This window comes from Podarcis melisellensis, assembly GCF_964234715.1.
Source record: "Podarcis melisellensis genome assembly, chromosome: 14".
Lineage (NCBI taxonomy): Eukaryota > Metazoa > Chordata > Lepidosauria > Squamata > Lacertidae > Podarcis > Podarcis melisellensis.
In genome coordinates, this window is record NC_138546.1 from 48,001,888 (window position 1) to 48,014,257 (window position 12,370).

The window sequence follows — 12,370 nt, forward strand, 5'->3', positions numbered from 1 at the left end:
AAGGGGTGAGCCCCTGGCTGCCCCAACCTTAAGTGAACCTGTGAGGGCCCGCCCTTTGCGGCAGCCGATTGGCTGCCACCGTGGGCGGTGAATATTAATTATGTATCATTTTTGTGCTTCATGCTGTGGCCACAGACATGTGATCTGATGGTGAATTTGGGGTGACCCAATGCAAAAATCCTGAGAATCCCTGTGGATCCATGCTTTGTAACCACGTTTTTGCACCATTGCAGCCCCAGGCAACAGTGGGTGCGTGATTTGCGGGGGGCAGGCTGTAGCCATGGACATGCTATGTGCTCTGATGGTGAATTTGGGGTGACCCAATGCAAAGATCCTGAGGATCCCTGTGGATCCATGCTTTTTAACCACATTTTAAGTGGGGAGGGAAGGAAAAACACAGAACGGACAAGGAGCACGAGAGGGGTGTGCAGAGAAGCAGCTGGCTAAGAATGCAGGGGAGGGGTATAACGGCAAGGAGGAAAGGAAGGCAAAAGTTTTCCCTCACCTACCCACCCAAGCCAGCCAGCTCGCGCGCGCTCTCTCTCTCTCTCTCTCTCTCTCTCCCTCCCTCCTGCATGTTTTCAGCCCTCTCCTTGCCTGGAGGGGAGGGGCTTTCCCTGCTCTTTGTTCCGTTTGAGCAAACACAGCAAGGAAACAGAGGAGGGTGGGCAGTAAGACCCTGAGGCAGAATGCAGGAAAGCAGCCGCTTCCTCTTTTTGAGGGAAAAATACGGTAATAATTTTCTTAAATTATTGGGGGGGCAGAGCCCCCCCAAACGAATTTTTGAGGGGGCTCGGGCCCCCTCAGGCCCCATGGAGTCGGCGCCTATGTGCACAAGCAATGTCTGTTGAAATATCAGAAGCCCACTGGGGAGCTGAATAAAGTATCGTGGGCAGAGAGTAAGGGTTTCCCCGTGAAGAGTAAAACCAGACTAAATTATGCTTAATAAGAGAGAGAAAGTGTGCAAATTATTTGAATAATTGCAAAGCAATCCAGTCAGTTCCATCTATTCCTTTGTTTGTGTGCAAATTTGAGCTCATCAAGTGCAGAATTCCAAGCCCTCTAGCCCTTAAAACCACAACTGGGATTGGACTCTTCTGTTCTTGTCCCCCCCCCCCCCCCCGCTAGCAGTCTCAGATTCTTGGGATTTTGTGTAGAAAACTGTGTTGGTGCTGAGGGCCACCTTGTGGAGAACTTGTGTGCAACATGTTAGCTGTCCATCAGAATTTCAAGGTTCAGTGACCAGCTTTGGTGGCACGTTGGATTTTGAGTAAGTGCAAAGGCAAAGTTCATATATATCAGTGTTGGTGTGTGGATGAGTCTCATACACACCTCATTCCTGGCTCATTGTTCAGGGCAGTAAACTCAATTAGACTAATCCAGGGAACTGGAAGCAGAATAGTACGATGAATCTGCATCCTTTTGCTGTTAATGCAGCTATCACAATACTTTCTTGTCGGCTTTATAGTGTGTCTGGAGGAGAACTTTTTGATTTCCTGGCCCAGAAGGAATCGCTGAGTGAAGAGGAAGCCACACAGTTCATTAAGCAGATCCTAGATGGTGTCAGCTACTTGCACGACAAGAAAATAGCCCATTTTGATTTAAAGGTAAGCAGAATGGGCTTGGCAGCCACTGATGCCAGCTCTAGGGGGCGCTGGGGGACTGGGCACCCACAAAAATTTTGTTGTGGGTGCTGGACCATAGGACAGGACTTCCAGGGTTCCCAGGCACCTCTGCAACACATGTGCCGTAATGTGATGTCATGATGTCACAGCGCACCGTGACATCATGACGTCACATTATGTCACATGTGCCTCTGGGCACCCATAATCTGGGTCCCAAGTCGGCGACCCTGTTGGCAGCTGACTGTAGACCAGCTTTCAGCTGCCTGGTGCCCTCCATATTTTGGGGGCTATAATTCCCAGTCAGCCCTCAGCCTTTTTTAGCTGTGCTGGCTGAGACTGGTGGGAGTTGCAGTTCAAAACATTTGGAGGGCACCAGGTTGGGAAAGGCAAGGCTGGGGAGTGGTTTAAACATGCTTGGTTTTTGTGGCTCCTGTGCCATGTGGACGTGTAAGCCTTTGCAACCTTCTGGGGAAAGGGCAAGTAAGAAATTCTATAAACAAATAAACCAGAGCTCAGCTGATTTGTATACACTGGAACTGTGCTCACTGTCACAGCAAGCACAGCCTGTAATCTAATCTCAAAATCTGAGTTCCTCCCACCCTTTGCTATGCTGTGAATGGTGGAAGATTCCTCTTTGGGGACTGACCTGCCCCTTGTGTAGCAACCCTCCACCCTGTAAACTGAACTAGGAAAAGAACAAAGGTAGCTAATGTGATTTGCTTCTGTCTCACCTCTGGCATTTCCCTCACCTGGACCTTGCAGTGCCTTTGCATTTCAGGAAGAGAAAAGTCAGGTTAAATGGCAGGGAGGCAGGGAATCCTGATTGCAGCTCTCAGAGTAAGAAGTAAGAAGGGGCAGGTGAATAAGGTAACTCTGCATGTGCGCACACACAATGCTCCACTGCAGTTTCCACCACTGTGCACCCAGGTTTCCCTCTGTGATTCAGTATCATATAACACCGGTCTTGAAAGACCTACATTGGCTCCCAGTACGTTTCCAAGCACAATTCAAAGTGTTGGTGCTGACCTTTAAAGCCCTAAACGGCCTCGGTCCAGTATATCGTTCTGCCCGGACACTGAGGTCCAGCTCCGAGGGCCTTCTGGCGGTTCCCTCACTGCGAGAGGCCAAGTTACAGGGAACCAGGCAGAGGGCCTTCTCGGTAGTGGCGCCCGCCCTGTGGAACGCCCTCCCATCAGATGTCAAAGCGATAAACATCTACCTGACATTCAGAAGACATCTGAAGGCAGCCCTGTTCAGGGAAGTTTTTAATATGTGACATTTTAGTGTATCTTTCATCTTTGTTGGAAGCCGCCCAGGGTGACTGGGGAAACCCAGCCAGATGGGTGGGGTACAAATAATTTATTATTATTATTATTATTATTATTATTATTATTATTATTATTATAATATATCTCTGAGCACGTAGAATCTGTTCACAGAGGTTAAGAGTCTGTAACTCACCTCCTCAAGAGGAGAATCAGGGGGCTTGATTTATCCAACCACTTTTATCCATCTTAAATGGGATTTGTGTTTAGGACTGAGGATCAAATCTCTCCCCACCCTTTTCTATTTTTAAAGGAGAAAGGAACCCCCAGTACCTCCGTTAGGGAATGTAGGACTGGGAATTTTTCATGAATGAAAGTGGTGGCAGTTGTTTCAGACTGGAAAAGCTAGTGGGGTACTTGATCAAAAAGAGTGGTGGGGAATGGTTTTGCATGTACTAGAAAACGAAACAAGCAAACCCGCAAGTCTTAAGCATTCACGAGAGAGGCCTGTAACATGAGCAACATAACTACCACTTGGGAAAAGATCATTAAGAACCTGAAGCTGCCTTTTGGCAGCTGGTTGGGCTGTTTGCCCATCTACCCCAACTGGCAAGGGGCTTTCCATGCTTGTCTCAGGCAGAAGAGAGTCTTCTCCATCTCTGGGCAACCGAGCCTTTATTAACTGGAGACGCTGCCAGAGATGGAGCCTGGGACCTTCTGTATACAAAGCAGGTGTCCTGCCTCTAAGTTCCGTTTATGAAACTCTGCAGCTGCCAGATATTGTATTGCCATTGTCTTGTGCAGTTGAGGGGGAAAGCGTAAACTGAAATTACGACAGCTGTCAAAATATAAGTCTCTTAATATATGATCCTGGAGCTGTCATCTGAGTCCTTTGCCAGAGCTGCAGACCATGACTCAGCATGACACAGCGACATTTGCTTTGGTGCATTGAATTGCATCTTGCATCTGTTTTAGGGCAATCAGAGGAGCCCTTTTCTAGAGGCCCACCTGAATCTAGGTTAGGGAAGGGCTGTAGCTTAGTGGTTTAGCATCTGTTCTGTAAGCAGGTGGTCACAGGCTGAATCCCTGGCATTTCCAGGGTGGGGGTGGGTGGAGTATGTGTCTGAAAGCAATCCGCACATCAGTGTAGAAAATACTGAGGCAGATACTTATATTCCTGTTAAAAAATAGGGCTGAATCAATCCACAAATCTGACTTTATTATTTCTTTGTATGTGTGTCGTCCTTGTTATCCAATAAGCCTGAGAATATTATGCTACTAGAAAAGAATATTCCCATCCCGCACATAAAACTGATTGATTTTGGTCTGGCTCATGAAATAGAAGATGGTGTTGAGTTTAAAAATATTTTTGGGACACCAGAATTTGTGGGTAAGTCTCAGCCATTTCACTGTTAGTTGTTGATTGTTTAACCAGTCAGTCAAAGTTTATACTACAGTCACTGGCATTCCTTATGGCTGCCACTTGTTTAGATTAGAGTGACTGAAAAGTATGTGTGCTTCATGGAAACTGGCCTGTGGGGGTCCCTGCACTGGAGGGGTCGAGATGCTGTGGCCCTCCAGATGCTGGCGGACTACAGTTCCCATTCCCCCTTCTTATTGGCTCTGCTGGCTGAGGCTACCCCAAGTCCAACAACACCTGGAAGGCCACACATTTTCCATTCCTAGGTTAAGCTTTGCCCCCTTCACATAGATCCACCTGCAAGTCTGAAAATCTTCTCAAATGTTATGAAAAGCCAGCAAGCCCTCCCATGACCTCCTTCCAAAGGAGATCAGCCTTTGCCGTGAGTTATGCCCTGGGAATTTCTTGTTGTTTGTGGAGGTGGGGAATGAGCAGTGGCGCTGAGAGTGCGGGTTGGGAAGGAGGAGGGGAATTGTGTTCTGGGGGCTCCAGAGGGTGTGTGTGTGTGTGTGTGCCTGCCTTCTAGGTTTGTGGTTCTGTACTTGCCTTTAAAATCCTTGGTGCACCCTCTTGCTGATTCTTGCTGTTTCTTTCAGCACCAGAAATAGTGAACTACGAGCCTCTTGGGCTGGCTGCAGATATGTGGTAAGGATTTCCCTCTTTCCATTCCCTTCCAGTATAGCATCACTTCTTGTCTGATGGTTCGAGATCAGTCAATAAAGGCAAGATACCATCTGCAAACATTCTTATACTGTGTTGCATGTCACTGCTTTGAACTCCAGTTATTATCGGGTCATTTCTAATTAGTTCAGCCAGTGGTTCCAAATGAAAAGGGTGACAGTGGACAACCTTGTTTTGTTCTCTTATAGACTGGAAATTGATTAGAATCTCTACCACTAATTCAAATATGTGCTAAATTGCTATTATAACACTGATCAATAATGCCTATAAACTTTGGGTGCCAAATTCTTGAAATTTTAATAATTCTTTATGAAAATCCCAATTAACTTTATCAAAAGCTTTGGTTGCGTCAAGTGAAAGAGCCACTGCTGGGGTTTTATAAGTTGGTAAATATTCAAGACCTTCTTAACTAGTTTGGCCAAGTTCTATGGAAAACACTCTCTTATATTATTATTAAAAACAACCAAACATGGTATAAAATGTGTTTATGTGTCAAAGTTAGGTCCCAATGTGGCTTTCTTTTCCCCACTTTCCATCTGCATATGCCAGTAGATTACACAATAGTGGGTGTTAATTTAAATATTTCCATCTTTTTTCTTTTGCTTTGTTTCAGGAGTATAGGAGTTATCACTTACATTCTGTAAGTACTTCACTGGATTATATCTCTGTTTTTGTATTGCTATTATGCCCTGCTTTTCTTCCAGGGAGCTCAATTTGACATACATGACTCCCACCCCATCATTTTATCCGCACAAATTGGCCCCCAGCAAATTAAAGTAGAAGTCACTCCCAGTTACTGGATTTGTTGCAGAGAATGCTAGGTAGAACTCAGTCGATTTTACCCTTGATAAAGAGCAGTCCCTCCCTGGAATCACCCCTTCTCCTCCACCCCAAGTTCATATACAAGATCAGGCCATTGGCAGGGATTCCATGGGGCAAGGGGAAGCCACCCCCACCCCACCCCCGTTGTTAGCCCAGCATCTCTCTAGTCCCCAGTTCAGAATCTGCTTGAGCCACAGCTGCCTGCCTGCCACCTCTGGCAAATTCCAGTTCCACAATGCAGTTGCCAAGGCTGCTTGCTAGGTGTCAGTGCAGTGTCTTCCTATGGTGAGCTCTGTGCCCCCCCCACCCCCAAAATCAGCACTAGGTTCTTGAGTGCTTTGAACACTTTGATGCAAGCTGTTGTTACCCTTGTCCTTGGGCTGGAAGTAGAATTTGTGCAAAGTCACTGTGGGGGAGTCTGCAGAAAGCAAACAAAGAGGATCTGTGTCCATGGAATGCTCCTCAGTCTCAATGAAGTTGTGTGTCCCCAGTGTCTAGTCTTTTCCTGGGTGTTCTTTTCCTATCATCGCCCAACTCCCCGCCGCCCCCTCCCAAAAAACCTTGGTCAAATAGAACTACTGTTGGGTAGTGGTAAGAAAGTCCTCAGCTCAAATCTTGCCTCTGCCACAAAGCCCCGAGACCTTAGGTGAGCCACGTGTCTGTCTCTCTGCCTCCTTCTCCAACAGCTGCAATATGCAGATACTGAGACTGGCCTACCCTACAAAGCAAATTACATAATCAGAAAAAACAAAATTGATGCACAAAAGCAACTGCAGTAAAACAGCACATAAAGCAAAGAAGAAGAATTATGATAGCGTCATCCACACCAGTTTATTATGGACAACTGACCAGAAATAAGACCAACAATATAACATAAAGTCTTCCAAAATCTCAAATGCAGGACAGTTTTTTAAGTGTAACAACAGCTCAGTTCTATGCAAAACAGTGAATATTTATTGCCCCTGGAAATAATGCATTGCAATGCAGAAAGTAAAATAGACTCCCATTAATTACACCGACCAGCACAAAAATCCTTCCAAATTATTGAGAATGTATTCAAAGCTCTGTATTGATGCAGAGTGAGAATAGGACTCAGTGGGGGAGGGTTAAGCGTCCCCCTCCTTAGTAATGAGTTGGTCTCCCTGGTTCCAGATGAAGCCTCTGTCCACTCCTCCACATTGACCTCCTTTCCTGTAACAGGGACATTCCTACATTATGGTCAGGAGATGCTGCCACAAACATGTTGGGATGTAGGAAGCCTTGTACTGAGTGTTCAAAGCCTTGTACTGAGCCAACCCATTGGTTTCTCTCAGTGTTGTCTACACTGACCGGCAGCAGCTCTCCAGGGTTTCAGGCAGGGGATGTTCCCACACCTACCTGGAGATGTTGTGGGGCCTGAACCTGAGACCTTCTGCATGCAAAACAGACGCTCCACCTCTGAGCTAAGGTCCGTCCCTATAAATAGCATTTAAGCTGCACAGCCTAAATATGGAAGGTGACTGTTACAGAGCTGGAAGTGGGAGACTGTTTCAGCCCTTGGGACAGGAGCAGCATTTCCCTGTCTCTTGATTTCACAACTCAGCATCCCTCTTAAAAGACAGACAAGAAAGTGCTATAACACATTTTATTTAAAAAAGAAGGTAAGCAAAGGACGTCGCTTACAGTGAAGGGCATTTGAGAAAGAAGCCAGGCTCCTCTCCCAGGCTAAATAAAGACTGCTGAGCACCCTCTGTATTATTGGCAGGCAAGCCTTCTTTCCTTGCAAACAAGGCCAGCTACTGAACCTTCAGAAAAATAACTTCCTCCCTGCACCAGGGGCTTCCCGGATTGGATTTCACTGCATCTTTCCTACCCCTTGTCTTGAGCGAATTTTGGGTAGGAGGAGCCCAAGACATTTTTGTCCTGAAATAGGAAGTCCAAATGGCACTAACTTACATAGGGCACAATCCCCTGGTGATTTATGTCCGTGCAAACCCCATTATTTATTTTATATATTTATTTTAGCATTTAAATCCCGCCTTTCCACCAAGGAGCTCAGGGCTGCATACATGCTTCTCCTTTCCACTTTTATCCTCACAACAACCTTGCAAGGTAGGTTAGGCCCAAAGTCACGCACTGAGCTTCATGGTTGAGAAGGGATTCAAACCCTGGTCTCTCAGGCCCGAGTTCGACACTCTAGCTAGTGCACCACACTGGCTCTCAGTAATAAATGGGAGTCCCACAAGTGAATGTTTTGCTCTTGAGGAGCTCCCATTTATTTCACAGGAGAAATTCCCTGGGTGTTGTGCCCTATAAGATCAGATCATTCTGTCTCCTATTTCGTAGCTCTTCATAAGACCCTAGATTTAATCCACGATGGAGTCTGCCTCTAAGAGCTTCATGGGCTCAGCCTGCCCTCTCCCTTCCTTCAGAAGCTGTCAATACAGTGGTACCTCGAGTTAAGAACTTAATTCGTTCTGGAGGTCCGTTCTTAACCTGAAACTGTTCTTAACCTGAAGCACCACTTTAGCTAATGGGGCCTCCTGCTGCCGCTGCACCGCTAGAGCCCAATTTCTGTTCTTATCCTGAAGCAAAGTTCTTAACCTGAAGCACTATTTCTGGGTTAGCGGGGTCTGTAACCTGAAGCGTATGTAACCCGAGGTACCACTGTACCATTCAGCCCCCCCCCCTCCATGGTCCGTTTTAAAGCAGGCAGAAAAACTGCAGGCATAGCATTCTCTGCTATGGGGTCAAGAATGAGATCAATTTCCCCTGTTTTTCTCTGCAGGCTAATGACCCTTCTCTCTCCCTATGGTCCCTCTAGGCTTAGCGGGGCTTCTCCATTCCTTGGAGATACCAAACAGGAGACGCTGGCTAACATCACAGCTGTGAACTATGAATTTGATGAAGAGTTCTTCAGCCACACCAGTGACCTCGCCAAAGATTTCATTCGGAAGCTCCTGGTAAAAGATACCCGGTGAGCCCCAAATGACCCGCCAGGAGGAGGATGAGAGGAAGGCCAATCTCAGAGCTGACCCATACCTTGGCTTAGCGTGGATGTTGACCCCCTCATGCCACCTTCATTCCCCTTCTTCCACAGTGAATTCTCCTCCAACTACTCCTGTCTCACACTCTCTGCTCCCTTAGCCCACAGATCCCCTGTGTAATCAATGTAGTCCTCCTATTTGCCTCTTCTTTTTCTTCTCTTTTAATATATGTTTATTAATTTTTGAGAATACAACTGCAAAAAAACCCCCAAAAACATAACTCTAACCCTCAAAGCAAAGGGTATCTATGGATTTAGGGAGGAGAAAATGTGGGGCAGCAGTAGTTGGAGGGGAGTGCTGTGAAAGCTGTAAGCCGCATGGACGAGGAGGCGGGAGGGATTAAGCTGAGGTACAGGCAGGCCCTCCAGCTTCCTGGTCCTGCCCACCACGGTTGGGTTGATTGGTTTATGCCTCACAGCATAAACTTATCCAGGCAGCTTACAGTAAATAGCAGGGGAAAATGTAAATATGAAGTTAACCATGAAACCACAAATATCCTAAGTACAAAAAATGCGACCCAAAGCAGACTGAACCCAAAAACCACAACTACTACATAGTTGTTCAGAAGGGCTGGGTGAGCAGAAAGCTCTTCTGGAGCCAAGATGACCACAAGGATGGCGCCAGGCAAGCCTCCCTGGGAAGATTGTTCCATAAGCTGAGAGGAATGGTCACTACCAAAAAGGCTGTCTCCCTGCTGGTTGCATGGGCCACAGGGAACACTCAGGACACGGCCTGTGGAAGAGAGCTAAGCTTTGGCAGGGTGCATACTAGAGAAGGCAGTTTTTCAGGTAACCTACTCCTAAGATGTTTTTAAATGTATTTTGAAGGTAAATTGTGTCTGGAAATGAACCTGGGAGCCAATGTCGCTTACAGAGCACAGTGAAATATTGTCCCAGTTAATAATCTTGTGTAATCTGTAGTTTCTGGACCATTATAAAGGGGCAGGGGATGGGGATAGGGACCTCTTTTGGCTCAGCAGGCTAAATCCTTATCTGTCAGCACCTCTGTGGGCCAAATTGTGGCAGGTGGGTGGGACAACCTGTGCGAATATATCGATCTGGCCCTTGATCGATAGAGCCGCGACTTCAGACAGCTTTACGATCCCAATCAATCACTTACAGCGGTCCGGCACGCTTCCTCCCAAGCTGCGCAATAACTCCTGCTGTCTCTTCTCAGTCACGGCTTTTAGCAGAGTAGAAACACAGCGTGTAAAGCAGTCTTACTCCTTGTAAGCACACATAGACAGGTTCGTCTATTTACAGCTCTTTATTACAACATTTCAGCATCAAAGTCCGTCACTGCTGGCAGCCATTGCTGCAAACATGTCTCCCTCTCAGATACACAGAGGGAACATCCTTCTCCCCTCAGAGTCACAGGGGGAACTGAACAAAACAGGGAATAGTCCCGCCCAGCTTCTAAAGCTTCTGTCTCCGCCCAGCTGTAAGCTGACGTCAGCAGGTGACACACACCAGGGAATTTAACCAGTTAAGTTCTGAACTATAACACCCCCCCTTGTGTCCCTGCGTGATACCTGTGCAACATCTTCAGTAACACCTTGTGAGATCAATCCCTTCCCCAATGCCTTGCGCCTTCCCTTGGCAAACCTGTTTGGCATTTGTGGAACCACCTCACAACTCTCAGAATCGCACTGTGCGAAACTTACCCACGCACCTGTGGCCTGATACCTCTCTGGTGGGATACCTTTAGTTGTGCGACTGGACCTCCTAGGCACAAACTCAGGTGTTCCCTCTGACTCACTTTGATCAGCAGGTGTGTCCTCTGCATCATGGGATTCTCCTTCTGACTTAAAGCGTCTTCGAATCCTTTCCATCACGCTCTCAGGAGAACTAGGCTCACTTTTGGGCAGTCTCTTAACAGCTTGTGGAGATGCCCTATCCTGCTCTTGACCCTGGTCAGTGGCCTGGTCGTCATCAGCAGCCTCAGCCTCTTCTTCCGCCTCATCAGAACTGTCTTCTGGATCAGAGAGACATTCTGAGAGAACATTACGCCTGACAGGAGTCTTTGACTTTACCTCCTCCTCCAAGAACTCAGCGTGTTTACTGATCAGCACCTTACTCTGATCACCTGACGGGTAAGCAAATCGCCATGCACGGGCTTCTGGCTCATACCCACAGAAGATCATTTTCTGGACTTTGGCTCCATCTGGCCCTTGCAAAGCTTTAGGCACAGAGACAAGCGCAGGAGTCCCAAACGTCCGCAGAAAGTGAACCTGGGGTTTTCGGCCATTTAACAAAGAGAACGGTGTGTCACCTACCAATGAGTTGTAGACACGATTCCAGGTGAATGACACAGCCCTCGTAGCCTCCAGCCAAAACTCAGGAGGTAACCTGGCTTCTTTCAGCATCACCTGTGCAGCCTTAACCAGAGCTCCACTTCTCAGCTCTGCCACCCCCCCTTGCTGGGGTGAAATAACTGTGTGTCGTATCCCTTTCTGTTGAAAGAACTTCTGCAAAGCAGAACCAGTGTACTTAGCATTTCTGTCACTGATGATCGCTTGAACCCTGGTGGAGAACCTCTGTTCCACCCCCTCAATCCAGCTCTTGATCAGCTGTGCTGCATCCTCCCTGGATTTGAGACCGTGAGCCCAGGAATTCTGCGAGAAATCATCAAGAAAAGTTAGCAGAAACCTGGCCCCTCCCAGACTTGGTTCCTTGACAGGACTGGACAAATCTATGTGTACCAGCTCAAAAGGTTTAGTGGTAACCCGTTCCACCTTTGGGTAACTGCACCCTCTCACCTTTGCCTGCTTGCAAGTGTCACAATTAATGGCACTTCCACAATTTTTAATCCTACAACCTGCAGCGACCTCAGGTAACACCTGCAAATCCTCTAAAGGATTGTGAATCGTTCTCTGATGCCATATACATGCACATGTAACATTATGAGCGGGAATTGTAGCACGCTGGTTGGGAACTGTAGCACGCAACGCTTGTGCTTTCTCAACCTTCCCCTCACCTCCAAGAGACGTTTTAAGAATGAAAAGATCATTCTGTCCCTTCCGCACTTTGGCCAGTAACCTCCCCCCTTTGGAGATTGTGCAGACATCATTTTCAAAACAAACTTTGAACCCCTTACTTAACAAATAAGGCACAGATAACAAACAATGATGAATCTCTGGAACAATACAAAAATCCACCGACTCCTGTAAAACAGAAAGATAGGCATTAGTACACTTGGAAACTCTAGTTTCCTGTCCATTCGCGAACTTAATAGTCTGTCCCTTCGGAACTGCCGTGCAATTCCACCTCTCGACTGCAGGGGTCTCTGGAACCATGTTGCGGTTAGCTGCAGAGTCTATTACAAAGGCCATCTCGGAATTTTCCACTCGGCCGTCTTCGAACACTGCCATACTCGCAGAAACCTGATAAGACTCTTCTCCCTGCTGTTTACCACGGCCACCTGGCTCAGTTCCACGCCTGCCTGCCTTCCCAGGCCTGTTGCCATGGAAACCCATCTGGTTCCCATGAGAAGTGTCCTTGCCAACATCCTGCCTCGGCTCTCTGCTCCGGT

General features: G+C 47.2%; 1 protein-coding gene and 1 long non-coding RNA gene across 3 annotated transcripts in view; one reads left to right on the forward strand and one right to left on the reverse strand.

Annotated features, from left to right (window-relative positions):
• Positions 1 to 12,370, forward strand: part of DAPK2 (death associated protein kinase 2) — a 46,817-nt gene that overhangs the window by 20,355 nt on the left and 14,092 nt on the right. For both annotated transcript variants that reach the window (XM_081887735.1, XM_081887734.1), the window contains exons 3-7: positions 1,469 to 1,607; positions 4,151 to 4,280; positions 4,907 to 4,955; positions 5,605 to 5,631; positions 8,617 to 8,769. In XM_081887735.1, the coding sequence (XP_081743861.1) occupies positions 1,469 to 1,607; positions 4,151 to 4,280; positions 4,907 to 4,955; positions 5,605 to 5,631; positions 8,617 to 8,769 (498 nt within the window). The remainder of the gene's footprint in view (positions 1 to 1,468; positions 1,608 to 4,150; positions 4,281 to 4,906; positions 4,956 to 5,604; positions 5,632 to 8,616; positions 8,770 to 12,370) is intronic.
• On the reverse strand, positions 10,087 to 10,716 carry LOC309356381. The gene is made up of 2 exons (XR_014162743.1): positions 10,228 to 10,716; positions 10,087 to 10,197 (listed from the first exon to the last, which is right to left on the reverse strand). It is a non-coding gene; the product is annotated as an uncharacterized lncRNA (long non-coding RNA).